The sequence below is a fragment of the Cuculus canorus genome, chromosome 10 (genome assembly GCF_017976375.1).
Source record: "Cuculus canorus isolate bCucCan1 chromosome 10, bCucCan1.pri, whole genome shotgun sequence".
NCBI classification, from domain to species: Eukaryota; Metazoa; Chordata; class Aves; order Cuculiformes; family Cuculidae; genus Cuculus; species Cuculus canorus.
The window spans coordinates 14,782,201-14,805,101 of NC_071410.1; the positions used below are offsets into that span (position 1 = coordinate 14,782,201).

Consider the following 22,901-nt stretch of genomic DNA (forward strand, 5'->3'; position numbering starts at 1 on the left):
CAACGCTACAAGAAAGCATTTTCTTTTCTTTGTTGTTTTTTTTGTTGTTGTTGTTAAGGGTTTTGTTCTTTTATAGTATGAGTTTTTATCGCATGGAAGCTGGGAAAGCATGAAACCTATGTTAGCAAGCTTGAGTCCTGGTGGGAAAACGTCATATTTCTGAGCCCCAATAGTAATTCTAATGCTCTGAAAGCGTTGCTGAACTGAAATTTTAAGTGCTTCAGTTGTCCAACCTTTCTTTGAATTATTTGGCGGCAGGCTGTGCTGTACTTTGGATTATTGTCTGACTTAAGCGATGGCAGAAAGAACTTCAGAAACAAGCAGTTATTCAATTAACTTTTTCCTTTTTCCATTTAAAGGAATTACCTGGGAACAGGGGACAAATTTTTGGCAGGTGCAAAATGTCTTAGTGGCACAGGAAACAAAGACAATTGAAGGGTTTGATTCCTGGCTTCTTTTTCCGGGTATATATATCTGACTTTCTGTATAAGCATAAGGATTGCCTAAACATGAAGGGAGAAACATCACAAAATTAGTCCTCATTATTAATTTTAAGTGTATGTTATAAGGAGTTAAGATCCAGAATTTAAGAGGCTTTAAATTAGTTTTTCACTTTGAATCTAAGTTCATCTGAACTTTCTCAAGCATCCTTTCTAAACAAGGCCTTACAAAAGCCACATTACTGCTCCTTTCTTACTTTTTATGTCCTGTCCATTCAAATGCCATAGGTAGAGCTCATCCTTTTCCTGCTTGGCTTACACGGCCTGGGCAGGGGAGTCCAGATGCTTTGGCAAGTAAGAAATGGGAAATTAGTTCTTTCATCCCCTCTCCTGAGCTCTGTGTGGAGGCCAATAGTAATAGCAATTGGACCTCCTCAGAAATGTCAAATTCTGCAGTGAGTTTTGAGACAGTTTAAAAATTGCCCTACGTCTTTACAGTATTCGTCTGTATAAACCATGGACGTATCCACAAACTGGAACTGCGGATCTGCGTAAAACCGCAAACAAACCCAGGCAACTTCTTTCAAACCAGCCGCTTCTGCTCCGTGGTGGCACAGGTCATTTGCCACATTTAGCGCAAGCGGTTACACAACTGGAGCGATCCCATCGCACAAGGAAAGCCGGTGGGAATGTGCAGAGTGCCGTGGCCCAGATTCTCTTAAATACAGCAAACACACATGGTAAAGCGTGTGCGGTGTTACCTGGAGCCAGGTGGGTCCCGGGCAGCTCTGCCACGGCCGAGCCAACGCGTCTCCCTGCGAACGCTCTGCTTTCCCGCCCTAAACCCGCGACTGCCCGGCGTTGGAAGAGCTTCGCTGCCGCGTGGATTTCTCTTATGGAAAGGGACTGTAACCACAGCCTTTGGAATCCCAGCTCCAGCAGGAGATGGCATCCTCGCTGGTCAAAAGCCTTTCGGACTAATGTTTATTCTGTGTTACCAAACCGCCGGAGCGGCTCCGTGTCTCGTTTATTCTGTCATTCAAACCACCGGAGCGGTTTGGTGTCTCGTTTCTTCTGTTCTACTCAAACCACCGGAGGGGCTCGGTGCTGCCCCGGTGTCCCAGCCTCGGAGCTGCCCGATATGCCGGTGCCCCGGCTGGGAGCTGCCCCGAGCCCGTATCTCGGTACCCTCCAGTGCCGGTGCCCCCCGGTGTCCCAGTGTCCCCGGCTCGGAACTGCCCCGGTATCCCGGCTCAGTGCTGTCCGGTGCCACTACCCCGGTGCCGGTGCCTCCCCCCGGGCCGTAGGAGCCCGTGTCCGCCCCGCCTGTTCCCGGCCCCCCTCCCTTTGCCCCCAGCCCCCAGCCCCCAGCCCCCAGCCCCCCCCCCGGCGGGGCCGGTGCCGCGGCGTTATAAAACCGCCTGGTTTTGTAACGCGGCGCGGGCTCTGCCCAATGAGCGCGGGCGCGAGGGCGTCACGTGACCGTCCCTATATAAGCGGCGGCGGCGCGCGGGGCGCCTCGGCGCGGGGCGGCGGCAGCACCACCATGGGCCGCGCCGCGCCCGCGCCCCCGCCCCGCTAAGAGCCGGAGCCATGGGCTCCCACCTGCCGCAGCAGCGCCCGGAGCCGCGCCTGGTGCTGCAGCTGCCGCCCGGGGCTCTGCAGAGCCCGGAGCCGCCGGGCGGAGGAGGAGGAGGAGGAGGAGGAGGCGCGGGGGCCGAGTGGCAGGGGCTGTTGCGGCGGGCGGAGGCGCTGGCGCACGGCGGGCGGCTGCACGAGGCGCTGCCGCTCTACCAGCTCGCGTCCCGGCACCGGCAGCTGCGGGCCGAGCAGCTGGAGAAGCTGGTGGAGTGCCTGGCGCAGAGCGTGCGGATCAGAGAGGGGCCGCCCGCCCCGCCGCCCCACCACTGGGACGTCTTCGGGTGCCGCAAATGCCAGGGTTTCCTCTTCGAGCCCGTTTCCTTGCCTTGCGGACACACCTTCTGCAAAAAGTGCCTGGAGAGGGACCGGGCGGGCGGGTCCCGGTGCGTTCTGTGCAAAGAGGAGGGCGGCGCGGCCGCCGGGCAGCTCCTGCGGGTCAACGTCATCCTCAGCAACCTGCTGGCCAAGTGGTTCCCGTGCCAGGTGAAGGCTTCGCAGCTCCGCCACGAAGGGAACCTCTTGTACAAGGAAAAGAAGCTCCAAGCCGCCCTGCAAAAGTACAACGAAGCGGTCAGCCTAGGTAACGGCCCCCGGGGCCCCCGGTCCCGCCGCCGATCTGGGTCAGCGGAGCAGCGGTTGCGTAAGGCGGGGTCCGGCCCCGTTGTGTAAGCGGGGAGAGCGCTCCCTGCCCGCACCCGCTGCTCTTTCCGCGCGTCCGGCCCTGTACCGCTTAAAAACTTGGATGCTAAAAACTTGGCTGCCCCCCGCGGCGCGGCAGCGTCCCCTCCGCCGAGCTCCCGTGCGCGTCCGTCGGCCTTCCCGCCGTGGGCCAGGGCTGCGAACTTCCCGGGGCGAGCGGCTCGGCGTTTATTTATGCAACGTTCCCCGCAGTTATATAAGGCAGCGCTGACATTTTGTCTGGAGTTGCCCGAAGAGGTTTCCAGATCACGTTTAGTACAGAGTTACTTAAAGACTGGATATTTTGTGGGTTTCTACAACTTAGAAGCACCAACATGTGGTTAAGAAAAAAAAGTAAAGCTTACATAACTAACTTTACTCAAATCAACCAATTTTTTCTGTTTCCTACAGCTCCAAATGACCACTTGCTATACAGCAACCGGTCCCAGATTAATTCTACTTTGAAAGCTTGTGAAGATGCGTTGCATGATGCAGAAACAGCATGCAGACTGCAGCCGTACTGGTTGAAAGTAAGTTCCTACTCTAGTTGTACTTTGTTTTAAAAGCTTGATACTGCCCTGGCAGAAGAAACATTAGAATGGTCAGACAGCTGAATCTGAGGGGCCTTCACATTCTGTGACTTCTTGGGTTCCTGTCACTTAGATATTTAACTGTGACATTCTTGAGCTTCCTGAAATGAAGGAAGAGACTAATAATCTGGGGGATGAGCTAACACTGTTTTCTTTGACCTGGTCTCAGTTTATGAACTCTTTCTAATAATGGAGTGGTATGCTTATATCACTGTATAAGGATGTAACTATCTTAGGAGATTAATGTAGGGGAAGTAGATTTCTCTGTGCTCAGACTCAGCTGCTGTGAGAATCATACTTGCTTGAGTTTGAGAATACTCCAGTTCTGCTTGTATGGGTTTTCAGGACCATTGTGGTTGAAAATCTAGACACTGGTTATGTCTAGGTGTGAGAGACAGTTATAGTGGTTCTCCCTGCCTAACTTTTTCTTCTCCAGAAAGATCTTTTGGGGATTTTTTCATCTCTGTTATATTGCGTATTCTCATGACAAAACAAAACCTGCAACTATGTACGTGTTTCATTGCAGGGTCACCTAAGGAAAGGACAAGCATTAGCTAATCTGGGGAAAACAGAAGAAGCTTTACGAGAGTTTCTATTCTGCCTTGCTCTGGATACTGGGAACAAGACTGCCAAGTCTGAGGCACAAAAGGTGAGTTCCCAAATCATTGTTTTCGCTGGCCTTTCATAAAGGACGATGAGAATTTTTCTTCTCTTTTCTCTCCTTTCTCTCTCTTTACTGCAAAGAACTGGATGGAGAGATATACCCAGACTGCTGTTCAAACTCAGGTTGCATTGCTTACTTGAAGACAGAGAAGCAGCAAAAAACACACTTAGCAGGTGCTATGTGGAACAGTTACGGTATTAGCATCAGCAAGTAAAGCTGAATTGTTAATAGTTGCCACCCACAGGCTCTTGTGATTCCCTCTAGTCGCATTTCTAATCTGTCTCCTAGCTGGGCAGTGTATTTCCAGTGACCGAGTGCATAAGAGGGGGAGTTGCTGTTGGATGTTGTGTCAGGCCGTTGGCTGGCAGAATACAACACGCAGCACCCGTCAAACTCCACTTGGGAGCAGCAGCTCTCTTCCTACTGCCAGTCCCGCTGTGGAGCGAGTATCGCTGTGTGAAGGAGGCACCTAACAAACCAGTCAACAAAGGAAGAGGTGTTTTAAAATAGTTTCTAAAGGTTGCTAATCATTAATGCTAAATGAGCGACAAAATGGATTTGCAGTGAGGCTTTTTTCAGTAGTAGCTTAAGATGGGCTGTGTGGATTCATAAATGGCTTTTATGAAGACTGCTCTGTTTTGCCCACCCCTCAAACCTCTGATTTTCTGTGAATCACTGTTTTGACATTTGACCACTTTTTTGTTGTCATAGCTAAAAGGCTTAAGATTGCAGTGATAACTTTTATGGTAATAAAAATAGAATAGTTCAATCCTTGTACTGAATTGCCATTTATGGCAGTGCATTCATGCTTTTCTCCATCACTGGTGGGATGGAAGCTTTTGAGTTTGTGTGCTGCAATTCGTAAGGCTTTCTGAAAGCACAGCTGCATTCTTAGAGTAAAGCAATGTTCATGAAGATAACTGAGAGCATAACCTGGGTGGTTGCAATGCAATCAGATTTTTATCTCCTTTTGTATATGATTGAGATTTCCATCTGCTGCGAGTCCTTTGTCACTGATATTTAGGGGGTTTGATTGGTTGTGTTTTTTCCCAGTGGGTTCCATGCAGGCTTTCACTGTCATCATATCATTATTTGTTCTCATAGTCATGCTGGAAGACTTCCCGTGCACTAGAGCACGAAGAACAGGAACAAACGGATATGCTTCTAAATTCAGACTCCAGATAGCCTTATCCAAGACACCTAATTTCTGAGCAGTGGGGTTCTGAGAAAAACTAGGCTTTTTATGACTGAAAGAATTACTCATGCACTCATCAGACAGAGTTCATCCATGATGCAATATTCTACTGGGTCACTTCCAAGGCTGTTTGCATAACAATGACATACTATGTTTTACCAAATTTTTTGGGTGCAGCTGTGATGTTCTGCTTGTATTAACTGTCTGTCCATGTTTTGACGTAGTGTGATCCTGTAGAATCCTCTCTGGCTTTGAAAAGAAATCGTAGCTGTCATGTGGCTTCCTGAGGCATCAGCAGGATCACCTCAGTTGTACATTAAAATTAGTTTTTGAGGTGTGGCTCTTTCATTCAGCTCTGTTTCTTTCCTTAAGTTATCTACACCATATATGTGGCCACAAGCTGCTACTTAATACAGATTCACATATTTTCTGATAGCAAATGAAAAAATAGCATTTTTGTACTGCCTGCATTTTTTTGTGTTCTCACATAAGTGAATTAAAAATAGCTAGTTTACAATATCGGAGACCTTTACTTAACTGAACTTGGATTAAGCCTGTGAGATGAGTGCTTTCAGTAGTAGTAAACTCCACCAAAAGCTTCTGATATACAGCAAAAACAGCTTTAAGAAAGATGTTAGTAATTGTGGGTGAGCTCTGAACTGCAGGATAAGAGGACAAAGGCAGGTGTGTCTCACATCACAGAACAGCTAATAACTCTGTGGGCTTATTTAACTCTGAAAATGTCTCTTGCTGTCTGTTTGGCCTGTATTGCATTAGCTCTTGCATTTCTTTTTATTCTTACCCTCATCTAAATTGCTCTTTAAATGATTTTAACAAAATCAAGGATGCTTCTTTCAGCTATTCCCTTACTTGCTTTTTCATTTAGAGGTTGCAAGGAAGGAACTAAGCAGTGAAGTGTTCTGTTTTATATCACAGCTTCTACTTAGTTTGTTTTCACCCATCCCGGGAAATGCTCAGGAACACTTACCCGATATCCTGCAGCTGTTGTCACATCACTCTAGATTAAAGGGGAATCTCCTAAATTCAGTGGGATCTGGAAGCACCAGCCATAACCTACAGAGGTTGCTCAAGGTAAAGATCAAGTCTGATGTGTGGTTCTTAATTTGTTGTGTGTTTTATGTTAACATTGGGAAGCTGCCTCTCCTTTTCACCTTTGAGAGTCAGCAGGATACACTTTTTCAGATTTTTAGTGAGTATCAAAACATACAAAACAATGTTGACTTACAGAAGCCTCTTTATCTTGTGACGACTTTTTCTTTAATAGAAGTCCTCTGTTGTTGTGATAAATTTTAATGGCAGAATTGAGTGGGTGTTATTCCTCTAGCTGTCCTTAGCTCTTCCAAGTAGCTGGCAGTGGGACAGGGCCCGCTGGATTGAGATGCCTTCAAAAGCTCTGAAATGCTAAAATCTAGAGTTTCAGCCTGAGCTGTAACTGATGTTAGTGACACAATCACCCTGCACTCAGATTCTGTACACTGCATAAGTTATTGTAGAGCCATATAAGATCTGTTAGCACTTCATAAGTTTGGTTTCACAACCACAGTTTTGTAAATGGCTGTAGATGTTTACATTCACAGGTTTGTAAGGACGGCTTTTGCATCACAGCAGCCTGAAGTCTGAGGACAGATTTTGTTTATACTGTGTGTGTAGAACTTCATTAGTCCTTACAAACATAAGAATAGTCAGCTACATTGCCTTTTGGAAAGACTGTTAGGGTATTTTGAAAAGAAATCCTTTCGTATGATCCTTTCATGAAGTCATTTGAGGAACAATTCGTTCATCTTGCTGCATGTTGCCCATCACCACACTTTCTGATCGCAATACACAATGTGTGCTTTTGGGTTCACCTGGGGAGTTGATGTGACAAGCTCATGGGTTATGTCCTGTAGTGGCTGCTTACAAGTTGTGTAGCCATAACGGGATAAGGAATGATCATTTTCTCCTTTGGAAAGAAATCTGTCCTGCTGAAGGAAGCTCTGTGCATGTTCTGTTACAAATTGTGTGTGTTTATCCTGCTTCCTTAAAATAAACCTGCACTGTTTTAGTCGTTTTGATGGTTGATACCATCGTTTATGACATAAACAATATGCATTTTTCCATAGGTTAAGTGATAATATATTTATCCTGATATCTTAGCCAATTCTGCCTGATTCAAGTTTCATGACCAAGCTATAAAGCCACAAATAAGGGCTGAAAAAAATTCAATGCCATGGCGAGGTCAGGTGCAGAATAGTTTGCATATATGGGTTTGGAGATTTTTTCATTAAAATTGGGCCCTGACACAGCAATTCTCAAACTGTTCCTTCTTGGTAGACCTACCAAGTCCTTCCTGGTGATCCAGAATATTAAGGATTTCTGACAGGTTGTTTTTTTTTCTAAACCAAGTAGTTGGAAGATCGATCTAATATCAATCCTCTCTTCATGCAGGTAAATGTGGAGCAGAAAAAGGGTTTTCCCATTCAAGAGGAACCAAATGTAACTACTTCTGGTAGTTTGAGGAAATCTGCACAAATAGCAGAGAGCAAAAAGGACTGCTCAGAGGAGGAGAACAAACTCACGTCTGTGCCAGAGTCTGCTTTTCTCATTTCTGAGAAGTGCAGCCTCCTGAAAAGAAAGTGCTGCCCAGAGGAGATGCGGAATGCTGAGGTACCCTGCAAACTGATGAAGAAAGGTATGCTTAATTACATACAGAATAACTTCCATGGTGTTGCTAACAGTGAAAACTACTTTTATAAAACTTAGAGGAAGAGGATGTAAATTATGCTAAAGAGTCTAAAAATGGGGCCAAGAAGGATGGGTCAGGTATTTGTTCATCAGCTTGTTTATCCTTCAAGAAACATCAATGTCATTCATGCTTTTAGCACTTTCTGAATCAATCAAAGAAAGCTTGTTTTAAAGCACAAATTCTGTTTGTTCATGATATTTGGCCTTGTTTGCATGCTGTGGGATGTACTTATGATGGCCTGACAGAAGGGTTTGTCCCACTTTAGACTTCCAACACTAATAAAAATGTTTTGACATTAATTGTTAATGCAAGGCTAAATTCAGCCCTCTGTCAGTGTCCCTGAAATTGAGGGCAGGTATGAGGTGTGCCACAGCTGAATTTGATGCTTTGCATAGAAATTATTGTAATGATGGTTAATGGTTCAGTAACTTCAAGTAAGTACACTGCGTGTTTTAAATATTGGGTCCTGCTTATAGATACACAGAATACTGTTGTCTATGTAGTTCTCTTCGATCACATTATAATATTTTTTTTTATTGATAGATACAGCTGATACTAAGGGGAATATTACTGGGCAAGATATTCCATTTGAATTTGTGGATCCATCAGATTTGGACTGTTCCCTGTGTATGAGGTATTGTTTTCTTGTGGATGCCTTTAGCTTTTAAGACCCATCTTTCCCTTTTATGACGTAGAGATTTTCTAGCTTACTTGGTACTTATTTTTCCCTCTGCTATTATCATAATTGTTATAGCTATTACTATAATTGTTACTCCAGTGATGCACATCTAGATCCTTGGCTCTGAATGCCATTGATGACCAGGAACTGTTTGCTCTGCTCTAGGCTAGTGATTGTTTGGGAAAGGATGTATAAAGTCATGTGAGGGTTAAGTGTGTTAGTGAGGTTGTCTGAGAAATCTGACTGCTTACATGCACCCACCCCCTCACACACGGTGCACAAAGCCATGGTTTGTCCTTCGGAATTTGTAGAGCTGTGTATGATGTTACGTAATGCACAAAATAGCTAGACGGCATCCTATGAATATTCCAAATTTCCATGTAAAATGTTGTGTTGCTGCTATTGCCATAGGAGGATTTTGCAAGAAAGCAAGAGTATATTTTTGCCTCTGTTCCTTCAGAGATGTGTTCCTTAGTTTAGTAAGGCCACCACTACACTTGCTTAAGGCCTCTTCTTCCAGTTAAATAAGAGTTATTCTTGAGAACAGCATTGACTTGACGAAAACAGAGTTGTCAACTACACCTTACTATTTGTTTTGGAAAAACACTTCAATTTCAGCAAATATATTTGTGGTGTTTAGTTTCTGCCTTTTAAGAAGGAAACATTGGGAAGGTGTTTCACAGGGGTCTTGATCTCTGCAGTCATTGTTGCTTTGGTTTGTCTTTTTAATTACCCAGATTTATCAATAAGGTATGCTGGGGTTAGTTTTCTACTATATTTTGAATACTTAACAAGCAGAATGTCTCTTCATGGATTTACTTCTGAAGGTCTGTGCCTGGAGAAATATGGCCTTGCTTGGTTGTGCTGTTTGCATACTGAGGAGGGGGCCTCAGATTTATTCAAACTGAAGGCTCTGGGGAGCAACTGCTATGTTGTTTGATTTGCTTCTGCTTGGAATAAATCAGATCTGCTTCCTCTCCCTCTGTCTGCCTACAGCTGAAACAGGCTCCAAAAGTTTATACACTTGTCAAAACACTTGATACTGCTGAGAGCAGAACTTTCCTTTAACAGAAAGCCACACAACTGGTCTTAGCTGGTTTTAATGAGTCTGTGTGTTTGATTATATCCACAAAACATTTTTCAGATGTTTTTAATAAAATTAATTAGCCCTACTTTATTTTCCTCTCTGTTAAATCAGAAACAGCCTGACAACAATAGATTTGTCAAGTAATTAGCTCAAGGATTGCTGGTTCCCTTACAGTATATGCTGATCTTGTAATTGTAGTCACAAATGCAGGCTTTGCATCTGAAGGCATATTAGCTTTTTAATGTCACTGGAGTGATGAAGGCTTGTGCAAAGGGAAGCTGTCACAAGATTGTTTTCTTGCTATTAACATAGATTGATTGTAATTATTTCCTGCCATGTTCTTCAGAAGTAGTTTAGGGATTTGGATCTTGAGATACTTTGAACAAATTACCTAGTAACCTACTGACCTGTTCACAATTAACTGCAGGAGCTGTTATTAACCTAATTGTCTGATGGAGTGGCCAAAGTGTTACTGTTGTACATTTCACTCCAGCAGCAAGCAGAAACTGAAAAATAATAGTCAAAGCAACACGCTTGTGAGAGATGAAGGAACATCACTCAGCAGGAGGGAATATTTAGTTTCTGCTGTCTGAGTAGCTTAAAGCGATGTCGTGAGAAATTGGTGTGTAGTCTTTCTGGAAGTCATGACGTTTGGTCCAGGTCCCCTTAGAGCAGTTAGGAAAAAGCTGCTGCTGGCTTCAGTGAGCACTAGAGCAGAATCAGGCATTTTATCAGGAATTTCTTATCTTCGTGTTAACATTCCAGACCGAGGGAGATGCTACTAAATAGCTACATATGCAAAACAGTTCTTACTGAAATATATTGTAGAATTCAGTATTTTACATAGTTGAGAGCAATAAGGTACCCTTGGTACAGTGATGTTTCTGTTCTCTAAACAACTAACGAGGGTTTTCAACTATATGGTCAAGCTGCAATAAGATCGGTGTTTTTGATACTTCTTCCTATGTTCCCTTGCTTAAATGTCAATATTTATAGTAACTAATGACATTTAATAAACTGGCTATGGCAGTCTTCTTAAGAGCCAGTTATGTTCTTAAATACAATAATTTTTAACAAGATGGTAATAAATGTGGGTTTACATACTTAAAATTTTCATGTTTAATAGAACTTGGTCTGCTGCTTTGATAAACTGATATTTTAAAGTACACTTATTAATTAATTTAAATTATAACTAGACTAATATTAGAGACCCTAGAATGCTAAGACATTGTTGTAATATATAGTGTATGCCAGACAACTTAAGGGGTAGTTTTGAATGTTTTCTATTAAAAAAAAAACCTTCAATGTAATTTACACCTCTTTAAGGTTATTATTGGCGAGGAAACAGCACTTTGCAATTTCACATAATCATAATGAAGTCAAAAATCCCGATGTGAAAATAAGTGTCACAGAGTTCCTTGAAATGGGTAAAGATTAGATACCATGATGCTTAAAAGACTTGGCCTTAGATTTTATCTTTTTTCCTTGACAAAACATTAACTTGATGTCACTTATTTTCCAGAGAAGCAGTCACTTCAAGGTTAAAAACTGTCTGTTCCAACAAAACTGCTTTCCCAATCCACTTCAGAGCTGGCAATATACTGTGTGTGTATTGCAGTCGCTTATGTGGGCTATTACTGCACACAGCTATTTAGTGCCTAGCTTTACACACAAGTAATCACACGATTTCCACAGCAATACTTGTGCAAGTATTGCTCAATTTCATTAGAAAAAAAGTGAGTCTGACTTAAATCCTGGCTTGGTGGAAGTCAATGGCAATATTTTTCCTCACATTCACTGTAATCAGAGTTTATGGGCTACCTTTCATGTCAGGTAGTAATAAGGAAATCTGTAAAAAATATGAGAGTTGGTTGAAGAAACAAAGTGAGGAACAACTTTATCCCTGGAGTAGTCAGTAGTTAAATTAGTGAGTGACTACAGCTTTTTTTTGTAACAGCTGCTGCTTTTACTTGGGTACACGATATTGTTGTCTTTTTTGTTTTGGATTTTTCCAATCCAGGCTCTTCTATGAACCTGTCACTACACCTTGCGGACACACCTTCTGTCTCAAATGTCTTGAGAGATGCCTGGATCACAACCCAAAATGTCCCCTGTGCAAGGAAGGGCTCTCAGAGGTAATGATGCTTGGATTTTCTCAGCATAAATTCAAGGGTACAGGACAGGATCAAGCAGCACCTTCAGAAACATTTTGTTCCCCAACTCAAGAGAAACACTACATAACTTAAAAAGAGTAAAAATAATCGCATTTTTCTTAAGTGCCCTAAAGACTTAGAAAGCACAGTCTCTGCTGTTCAGACCTTAGGGACAGACATGTACCTAAAAAAATCCGAGAAGGAAAATCCCCAAGATAATGGTGATATGTCCAACACAATCCCCATAACATAGGGAATAGTTCAATAAACAACTGTTCAGTGGCAGTGCAAGGTTAAAAGATCATTTTTTTGCTATAGACATAAGAGAATAGAGCTGACCAATGACTACCTTATGCATGGGTACCATAAGCTTTGAAATGCTGGGCATTGTGTGTAACTGCTTGTGTGTGTTTTTACTGCAGTGCTTGGCTCTGAGGAAATACTGTAAGACAGTACTAATGGAGGAGTTAATAGCAAGGTATCTTCCAGAGGAACTAACAGAGAGAAGAAAGATTTATGAAGAGGAAATAGCAGAGCTTTCCAAGTATGTAATCCATTTATGTGAAATCTAGTCCTTTATACTGCTACAGTTAGCTGATGAATGGCTTCTGCTGCTGTGGAGCACAGCAAAGATGCTGACAAAGTAGCTTCTTTCTCGGTATCGTGATTTCAAAGAGAACAGAGTCCAGGCCAAAGTGTTTTGAGTTAGCATGAAAACTGAATGCTGTGCTAAACAATAAACAGAAGCAAGCCAGGAGGTTGCTTTATAAGCAAGGTAGAAATGTGATTGCTTTCAGTGTCCCTCCATGAAAGCCACAGAGTGACACAGTAGGTGGAAGCAGTATCACCAGCTGGAAGTGGGAATGTACTGGGTAGGGAAGAAATGGGATTAAAGAAAATAAAGTCAAACAGATCAATAACGGAGATGCATTAATGCTCTCACTAGCAAAACCAGAAAGCATAACTGAAAGTTCTGCTGGTAAGTGGTATATCACTTTCCATAATATCTAGTCAACTAGCAATTTTAAGGGGGGAAAATAACTTTAGTTTGTACTTACTCCATTAAGAATTTTATGGTGTTGTAATTCCTATTTAAAGATATAATAATTGTAAAGAATTTTATTGCATAAAATACATATTTTATGCCTTGTCAGTAGCTTGCTAAAAAGTTATATATGATTTGTCCTTCCTTTCTCGCAGCCTAAATAAGAATGTTCCTATATTTGTCTGCACAATGGCTTATCCTACAGTCCCATGCCCTTTGCACATCTTTGAGCCATGTTACCGACTGATGATTCGAAGGTGCATGGAGACCGGCACCAAACAATTTGGGATGTGCATCAGTGACCCTGTAAAGGGGTGAGTGTGCAGCATGTTTGGACTCTCTGATCTACCCCACTTAGCCTGGAGCAAGTTTCTTTGAAGAGGTGCAGAAAGGTCCACGGCTGTAATAGCTGTGAGAGTTTCCCAGTAGATTAGATTTCTTCCTAATCGTGTTGGTCAAAGACATGGAGAAGAATGAAGTTTCTCTTAAATTCTGACTAATATGACTGCCTGCTTTTCTTGAAACACACATAGCTAGTGTGTATTATATGAAGGTGAGCTGCAGACCTCTTGTAATACATGAGGAAGTGTATTTTCTACAGTTTTGAAATCCATTGAATGCTTTGCCACAAGAAATCAAATAGAAATGGCAGTAAGGTGTGTGTAGAGGATGGGGGTTTTTTTTAATTATGACAAGAAAAGCTACAGTATTGGGATACATTTATATCCTCGCTGTTCTAAATATAGTGGAGACTGCACCGGTAAAACAGGACCTTCATAAGGACTGGCTGGGCACTTAACTTGAGTCAGTCTTAAGCAATATGACCTTAATGTCCGCCTCTATATTTAGCTTTCCTCCTTTCTTTTTACAGTGTATCCCTACAGGGTAGGTATGCACCATAAAAAGTATAATGTTTACAACAATCACACCTACAAAGTAAAACCTGCTGAAATTGTGGGGAAACTTTCTGTATAGAATTTCATGGTGCTTTCATAATTCTAATATTTTGAAATGTTCTTGTTCTTGCCTACAAAAGGACTGAATACATTAGAATTATGGAGAAAGTGTGCTTCTCAACTGTATAACTTCCAATTTCATAATATGTTTCCTGTATTCCAAAACATGCAGTTAGTGTTAATCAGATTAGACAGCCTGAATCTTTCTGTTAGTATTGAAAACAATCATTGAATAATTTGAGCCACAGCAGGTCTGTGCTGTGAACAATAGAAATGAGCTGACACTGGTAAATACCTTTGTGGTAGGGACTGGCTTGTATGGTGGTTCTGAGGGGTTAAGGGTGGAGAGAATAAGACTTGCTTTTGTTCTGATTTCAATAGGTTTGCAGACTATGGCTGCATTCTGGAGATAAGAAATGTTGAATTCTTTGCTGATGGCCGGTCTGTTGTAGACAGCATTGGAAAGAGAAGATTTAAGGTGATACAGCATAGCCAGCGAGATGGCTACAATACAGCGGATATTGAGTACATTGAGGATCAAAAGGTGAATTTAGAAATGTTTCATTTAAACTGTACTACATGTGAAATTCTAAGCACACGTTTCGAGAGAGTCCCTTTTTTGTAGAACAGTTTCTAGTAAACCAAGATACTAACTGCTCATGGTTAAAGATGTGAAACAGTTACCACAAGCACACACATACACTGGCTGTATTCTGAAGTATGTTTTTCTTAGAGGTTTTTAGTAGAAGACAGAACTAAGGAGGAGATCTTACCCCTCTTCTAGACAGAATAACTGCAGTTTATAAGGGAGGGGGATGGGGAATCTGCCCTCATTTCCATAGAAGCCAATTAGGAAACTCCTGCTCAGGTAAGAAAAAGGATTGGGTCCACTACACCTTCAAAGTGATTTATGCTAATTCTTTAAAAAAAGCAGGCAGCCAAAGTATTCTGGGTGATATATGAGGTTTCGTTATACAGTGGAAAGATACATCTATTCTGAGGAGCTGCTATTAATTTTTTTTCATAAAAAGCTTTGCATAATCTTTCCTGCATTGTGTGATGTTTATGTAAATGTTTTTTATACAGCAATTCAGAAAGTGCTTTTCTGCAAATAAAGAATCTTTGGTTTAGACTATAGGGTAAGGAAGTGAAGAAATTGATAGGTGGGGCTGGGGAGGCAGAAGGGTGTGAATATGACCAAACTAGTTTTCAGGACTTATCCCAGAACACCCTCTCTTCTTCTACTCACTTGAAGCAATCCTAAAAATTCATGTTGGGTCTTCCCCAAGATGCAGACTGAACTAATTGTAACCTTCCTGCTCTTCTTACTCATTTCAGGTGCAAGGACAAGAGTATGCTGCATTACTTGGTCTTCATGACTCTGTCTATGATCAGGCATACATGTGGTTTAACTCCCTCAAGCAAGCACTCAAAAGTCGAATTCTCAGTCATTTCGGTCCAATGCCAGCTAAGGATCCTGACCCACAGGTATGCAGAATCAGTGGCTTATGTAACTTTTAGAGTCAGACATAGCAGGGATATCTGATAAGCTGGGAAGCATTGTCTTTTATGATGAAAATAAAAATACTCTTCACTTACCCTGCATAAATGAACTATCTAAGTTATGTTGCCATATACCAGCGGTAGCACAGTTGCCAACAAAAAGCTCATATTTCATGTTGGTATGAAGTAGTACTATAAAGTATGAAGAAGGGAATCAGGTATCCCAAAGAACTGGGTCAATAACTTGGGAGGAAAGAAAAAATCCAGAAGGCCTGACCTATAAACAGTTGCTAGAAATAGAGATGCATTTCTCTTCTGCCTTCCACATCCTATTTTTAGGAAAGTTGCAACTTGGTTGTAATTTATTTCAAGCCAACATGTAACAACAAGCCATTAGGTTGACAATGAAGCGCCTGCTTGCTAGATTGCCATCAGTATACTATGTTTTCAAAATGAAGTCTTCAAAACCTTCTGTATGTATCCTAACTTTTTTTTTCCCCCCTTACTGCAGGCCAACCCTAACGGGCCAGCCTGGTGCTGGTGGGTCCTAGCTGTCCTTCCACTGGAGAACAGAGCTCAGCTCCCTTTCCTTGCCATGAAATCCCTCAAAGACCGCTTGAATGGCATCAGACGTGTCCTTACATTTATGTCTCGTACCCGATCGCGGTGATGGTGAGAAGGAGAGCTGTGAAGTCTCCCACAGTACTTGACTGTAGACTGTCTCTCGTAACTTCATATAACTGCAATAATGTCTTACAGATTTGGGTGTCAGGATGTTTCAAGCCTGAATTTCAAAGAAAAAAGTTATAAAGAGCAAGGGATGTTTATGGATACTTCGATAGTTTCCATTTGGAACTCTGAGATGATTATTCAATCACTGCACTGTTAAATTAATAACAAATGTGATAGAACAAAGTGATCTTGTTTGCCATAAACCTTTTAAAAAGCTTAAGAGGTTTTTTAATTTATTTTATTTTTATTTTTTTAGTGGATAAAGGATAAACTGTGCAGTTTTAATGTGAAGCAGAAATAATAATGTTAATGCATTATTTCAGTGAACTGCAAAGTCTTTTATTCCAAATGGTTCAGGTTTTATATAGCATTGTGTAAAATAATGTTCACAACTTCCGTTTGATAATTTATTTTTGCACTATGAATTTTGTTTCAATGTATATTATTTATGTGTTCATTCTCTAAAGGAAAGTGAGCTGCTCTATTTATTTAGTGTTTTTACCCTGTCTGTATGACTGGGGCAAAATGATGATCCTAGCAGTGCACAAGCAACTGCTTTGGTAATTTTTCAGATATTTGTGTTCAAATACTTTGAATGTTTTTCTACTTATCCCCAGTTCCACTGTAGCCTAAGAAGGATTTCTCGCCCTTTCCTCCCTCTTCCTCTGAAACAGCCTGCCATGAAGTCTCTGAATACATAGATTGACTGGGAGAATGCGAGCACAATTGCTGAAGGTTGATCCTGTGCTTGCAGCTAGTTTCCCAATATCACAAAACTGTCAAGCAAATGCTTAAATTTACGCATGAGTGTTTCAGTTCTTGACTGAAATGGAAGTGTCGCTCAGTTAATGTCAGTAGTGACAGAAGGATCCCCTAATTTTTCACAGAACAGAGAATAATTAGGAGTTGAATTTCTATCTGCACTCTTTCTTGCAAGGAAGGATAACAGCTACAAACAACTGCAAAGAAAGAGCCTCAATATATGAAAAGTGATTTCTCCTGAAAGAAGCCTAAGTATTGGTATCATTTTATTGTAGATTACTACACAGGATTAGTTTTTATATCAACTCTTGTTGCTGTTAAGATAGTCTTATTTCTTTTTCTTTTTAATTGTTTGTTGGAATTTGGCTTTGAAGTGTGTATGTGGAGCGGGAAGTTATTTGAACTGTAGGATTTGGGTGGCAGTTTGTCACACAAGAAGGAATATGTTGTAATAAATGCTATTTATTTCACCCCAATCTTCAGGTTTCTGTTAGCTTCAAATCTCTACCCATTCACTGAATTTCTCTTAAGAGACTGGGTAGTATTGCCAGTAATTAACTCCCCAGAAAAACAAGTGAATTTTAGCATGATTACTTCTAGCTACAAAGCAGGTAAAAATAGGGCAGAAACAAGAAATATCTTGGCTTTTTTTTTTTTTTTTTCAAATCAGCAGTTCGTTTGTTTTGCTGCTTTTATTCCTTTCAGTACCAATTTCTGGGACTGATCTTGCCTCCATCTGACTTTGATTTTTCACTGATTTCAATGTGAGCAGGACTGGGCCTTTTATTCTAAGCTACTGGTTTACTTTTCAGTGGCAAAACCAGACTGAATTGAAAATGTTGTGGGATGCTACAACTTTCCTTGTTATTTTTACCCAGGATAGTGCTGTTTGCCATTCCATGCCTTTATGGAAAAATGCAGTAGAGTTTAATGTCAGTTTTCTCTGTGTTTTTCCACCATCATCATCTCATCAGAAATATTTATTAGTTAAGAGTTATTTCCATACTGTTGAAACTACTTTTGTTCCCCCTTGTTAAATTCTATAGAACTTTTTCCATAAGGGTAGCAAAGAAACAAATGGAAGACAAACATGTTTCAGTCTTGTGATGCAAATGGGCTATGTATCCTGTGTTTGCATTGAGCTACTCTAGAAATGCTGCAGCTTGTTTCCATGCTGTTAGATTGCTGCGCTTCCATAGACAGTCCTTTACATGCTTCTCTGTGAACAGTGTACAGAAATACATCCATGTTCTGAACAATAACAAGTGTATGGTGGCTGAGACCTACTATGGCATTTGCATAAGTCGGCAACAAAGTGATTTCTGCTTGTGTGGAATTGAAGCTGCATCAATGCAATTCTTCCTTCAACCATTATGTATTATCGCATAACATAAGGGGCCCATATTGCTCCCATAGAAATAAGCTGTCACTCTGTTCCTTGTATCTGTGAGAAAAGGACCTTAAAAAATCTATTTATACTGTTTTCTCACTGATATTGGATTTTTTTTCCCTGCATGCTACATCTTCTACATACTCATATTCTGCCTGTTTTGTTGATTCAGGAATTGGCATGGAATTGGCACTTTATTTTAAAAGTGAATATTGTCTCTCTCATTTGCCTTGAGTAAAGCTGCCAGAATTTCCTAAGCAGAAATGTGTACACGCACTCCTATCACGAACACACGGTGCATTTGTTGCAGCCTGGAAACTGTGGACCTACTGCATGTCTTGCTTAAAGTTGATCTGCATATGCGCAACTTGAACACTTCAAGAAAGTTCACCTGTACATGGACAGTGGTGTTCTGTCTGGGACTGCTCTGTGGCCACACATCCTAGAAAGTCTGCAAAGTCCATTGGAATTAAACTGTTTAGAAACAGATTTGCTAGAGGATACAATCCCATCCTGGAAAGCTGGCCAAAGAGTAGCCCTAGCCTAGGGTGAGTTGAGACAGAGAAGCTCAGTAATGGGTTTAAAAAACAAAACATCTTCTAATTATGCTATAGTATTGATGGGGTTTTTTTCCAGTTGTATTAATCAGTACAAGGTATGAATAAACAGCTGAACAGATTTAAAAATGCCTTTAAGTACAGAAACAGCATTGATGAGAGAAAATGCTGGGAGATAAAGTTGGTAGTGTTTTAAGCTTCTCACGTTTTCCTAGACATTTAACTTGCTCATCATTTTGCAGATCTATTAAAATAATCACTCAAACCTGCATTTCCTTTGTGGCCAGAAGTATTGATTAATCTTTGTTCTTGAGGGTAAAAGTAATGCATAGTTGGGAATATTAAAATCAATAGAAATATTTTTATTTCTGAGGAAATGTGATCAGCGCCCCTTCAGAGGAAAAAAAAAAAACCCACAAAAAGCAATCTTCTGTGATGAGGGAGAGGGGGGGAAGCCAAGAATAGATCAAAGTGTAAGGGAGTAAGTGCTGGGCTCCTGGGGAATATCATGGGGCAAACATCTCCCAGAGACTTGAAAGTTTTGGACTTGCACTTGTAAGATATGGTTTGTCAGTTTGAAGTCTCTTTGCTTTTCTCAGAGTGAAGTATTTAACAAGATACACCCAGCCTTTGATAATGATTCCAATGTATCACCTTTCCAAATCCCTGTACAGGTACATTATATGGTTTCTAATTAAAAACACCATCAGAAAAGTTTTTTGAAGGATGTAATAATTTTTCATTCCTGTATATTAACAGATTTATGACACTCAGAATAGCATTGCTTTGTCTTACATACTCCTTTGTTTAAGCAATGTAGCTTAAGGGGAGATGTTTCCATGAAAATAGCTGGTTGAAAGTAAACCTGAGATGGGACTTGATTAATCAGGAAAACCTGTCAAACCTGCCAGGGAACTTGGACACAGCTGTGGAAAGTAGTTCAGTAGTGTTAATAGTGAAATGATGGGATGGTGAATCATCACTGGTGTGGTGGACTGTTGTCACACTACATCTTAAGTGACGATCTGGTGTTAGTTGTAAAAGTTTCTCTATTGTTATTTTTCTTAATTCCAAGAGCCAGTACCTTATCTTGCATTACTTTGTAGCAATAACAGATACCAGCTGTCCTGCTGAATGGCTGAGCTACTGCTTGGCCTATGCTCCTGCCCCGTGTTACTGGTTATTAACAGAACACGTAAACCATGGATTTCTTAATCCAAAGATTATTTTAAAATGAAGAAAAAAATTATCATGGGGATTTGGATGTAGCAGGTCTGGCTTAATCTGTGTTTTAGAGAAAGAGCTTTATAGAATGAAGTTTTGTTTTAGATGGTTTTTTAATGATTTCTACTTGGTGCTGAAGTTTTACTGGTGTTTAAATTAATGAAAGAGAGCAGTTATATTTAAATGCAGTGTGTTGGAATGGAGAACATGTTCACAAACTCTTATTTTAAAAATGTGTAAATTAACTGCAGGTTTTTGTGTATAAAAACCCAGTGGAGGTCTATGCACCTGGGGCAGTGATCTCAGTCCCCCGAGTCCTACATCAGATGAATTCAGCCCCTGCTTAATTTTCATTTAATTTGTTAGCTTCGCAACTAAACTTGTAGCTGGTGTGACTTGTAATGAAGCATTTGGTCACCTGGGGTTTGTTCCAAAGCAGACTACATTGCTGGAAGTCTTACAGCTACAGAAAAATGGTAGTTTCAGCAAAGTCACTATTTTGAAACACTTTGTTAAATAAATATTGTCTGGGTACAAGAAACTAATCTGCTTAGACAGGATTAAAACGGTGGATAATGAAAACCTGAACTATTACATTGACTTACTCATCCAGGCCAGGTATCATATGAATTGCTTACTAACGGTGGAGTTCCATAAGGTCTAAAGTGACCCTCACATAGAAGTGCCTGTATTCTGTTATTGCCATTCTTGAGCTTTTTAATAAAGTCATAGCCATATATTTTATAAATATAAACATATGCACCTTTAAATCTTTACATTCAATTTGCAGAACAAAGGTTTACAGAGCAGAAGTGTAGCAAAAACAATGTAATAGCTTCTATAATTCCCTAGAGAGGAATGGGAGAAGTACAAAAATGAGGGGCAAAAGATTTATCTGTGTAAGATGTCTTAATTTGGCACCATATATTAGTCCAACTTAATTCCATCAAGCTGTATGATTACAGGAGTGCCAGAAATATATCTATTAAGCCATTTTAAATAAAAAGTTCTTTGTGGACTTGTATATTCCATTTGTTTGTAAAACATCCTTTTGTGCACTGTAATGAACTTGAAATGAAACTGAAGTTATACTCTCATATCACTGAACAGAGAACTGTTCAGCTACCTCTACATACGGTTGAAGTAATTTGTTTTTTTCCAGATTTGTTCACATTGTCATATAAAATATATTTTACAAAAATCATAGTCCAAAGAACCTGTATGTGTTTGTAGATGTACTTATAACTATGTTGTACCAACAACGTCTGTGTGGAGAGTTGTTTGCTAATTAAAATTTTTGTGTTCTTTTCTCTTTGGCTTGCATAACAAAGAACTACAGGGGTGAACAAACATTACTTATGAGCTGCGTTTTAAGTATTTTAGATAAAGGAACAAAGAACAAATCCTGGATGTTGCAGTCACATATCATCTGAGGTGAAGGAACCAAGCCACAGAAGTGGTTGTCCAAACCTCATACTCTACAAAGCACAGAAAGTGCTTTCCCCCCCCCCCCCCTGCTGTTGCAAAGTAAGAAAACTGGGCAGGGAAGAGGGCCTGGGTTACACCACTGCCTGCCATGCACCTGTCTGGACTTGGGTTCCTCTCATGCATTATTGTTTGACTTACAGGTTCTGTAATTTAAAACTATAACCAGGATACCTTTTCATCTACAGTCTCAAGCAGGAATGAGTCCTAGCTGCTTTTAAACTATGGCTGTGAGGCAATGAAAGGACTGTTTGCAGTGAAAGACCTTTTAAGTTCCATGAGATTTTTCAGAATCCTCAACCCCTCAGAAAAAATCAAGAGAACAGTTTTACCCAACACTGAGAGGAGTGACTCCCTAACTTAATCCACTAAAAAGGTTAAAAAAGCATAAGAGGTGCCAGAAGTTCCCTATGTCTGGGCTGTTCCCTATGCCTTGTCATTTAAGCAAGATGTGGCACACTTGTGCCTTGCTGCACGAGTCCCAGCCACCCCTGCTCTCGGAGATCAGCTCACTGGTCTCTTACATAAGGCTGTTCAGGCCCTGTATTTAATTTAGAATCCAGGGCACCGGCTAGATCTGTATATGGTAAGGCAGCAACTAATTATGTCAAGACTGCTGTTCACTGTAACAAAGTACGTTTGCATCAGAGTAGAGGAAATGTTCTGGCTGAAGTGCTTTTCCATCAGAAAATAGTAAATAGTCAAAGCTGAAGCTTTGCTTGGGAACATCTTGGTTTAAAGTGTTCCTTTTCATTCATTAATTCCAAGAGCTTTTAGAATGGCTATAGAAAAAAGTGGGGTTTAGGTGGAGTATAAAGAAAATTAAACCAAATATAGGATAGCAAATTATTTCCCTGATACTTGTTCACTGTGTTCTCATTTTATAGCAGTGTACCCACATGGATTTATTCAAATAATATTTGAAATAGTCTAAAGTCATCTACACTTACATAATGTTTCATATTAAAATGATCATCAAAAAGTGCTACTGATCTCTATCATGTAAAGCAGTTCAAGGGAAGCTACTCCAGCCAGCCTTGGCTTCCTGCTGCCGTTCCCTGACTAAAACTTCCCAGGGAGCTGGATCAGGGCTGTGCCACACTGAGCAAGGGGCTGGGCCACTTCATAGCTCCTGCCTGTTGCCTCCCACAGCTTGGACAATTCTGTCGTTCAGCTGGAATATGCTTTTAATTCTGGAGTGAGATGCCACAAAATCTTGCCACGTCTCTTAATGTGCTGTGGTTCTCTCTATGGCAGAGTGACAGCAGCATTTTTTATCTTCAAAAGGTGTAACTGACTTCTTAATCTAACAGTTATCCAGGCTCTGCTGTAGCAGTCAGGAACTGACTGATCTTTATTCCATACTAATCACAG

The 22,901-nt window shown here is 41.0% G+C and overlaps 1 protein-coding gene across 2 annotated transcripts; it reads left to right on the forward strand.

Annotated features, from left to right (window-relative positions):
• Positions 1–1,944: 1,944 nt before the first annotated feature.
• On the forward strand, positions 1,945–17,875 carry LONRF3 (LON peptidase N-terminal domain and ring finger 3). 2 transcript variants are annotated; one of them, XM_009566337.2, is made up of 12 exons: positions 1,945–2,661; positions 3,171–3,289; positions 3,876–3,998; positions 6,145–6,300; positions 7,657–7,900; positions 8,498–8,588; positions 11,741–11,855; positions 12,296–12,417; positions 13,074–13,232; positions 14,256–14,418; positions 15,213–15,362; positions 15,889–17,875. In XM_009566337.2, the coding sequence occupies exons 1-12, from the start codon at positions 2,034–2,036 to the stop codon at positions 16,045–16,047; spliced, it is 2,229 nt and encodes a 742-aa protein (XP_009564632.2). In that variant the 5' UTR covers positions 1,945–2,033; the 3' UTR covers positions 16,048–17,875. The 2 variants fall into 2 exon arrangements, with proteins under 2 accessions (XP_009564632.2, XP_053932067.1); XM_054076092.1 differs by lacking the exon at positions 6,145–6,300.
• The last annotated feature ends 5,026 nt before the right edge of the window (positions 17,876–22,901 follow it).

Coding starts and splice junctions, on each gene's coding strand:
- LONRF3 (XM_009566337.2), top strand. CDS start 2,034: ATGGGCTCCCACCTGCCGCAGCAGCGCCCGGAGCCGCGCCTGGTGCTG. Junction 3,999..6,144: donor CCAAGTCTGAGGCACAAAAG/GTGAGTTCCCAA, acceptor TTTATATCACAG/CTTCTACTTAGTTTGTTTTC. Junction 11,856..12,295: donor GCAAGGAAGGGCTCTCAGAG/GTAATGATGCTT, acceptor TTTTTACTGCAG/TGCTTGGCTCTGAGGAAATA.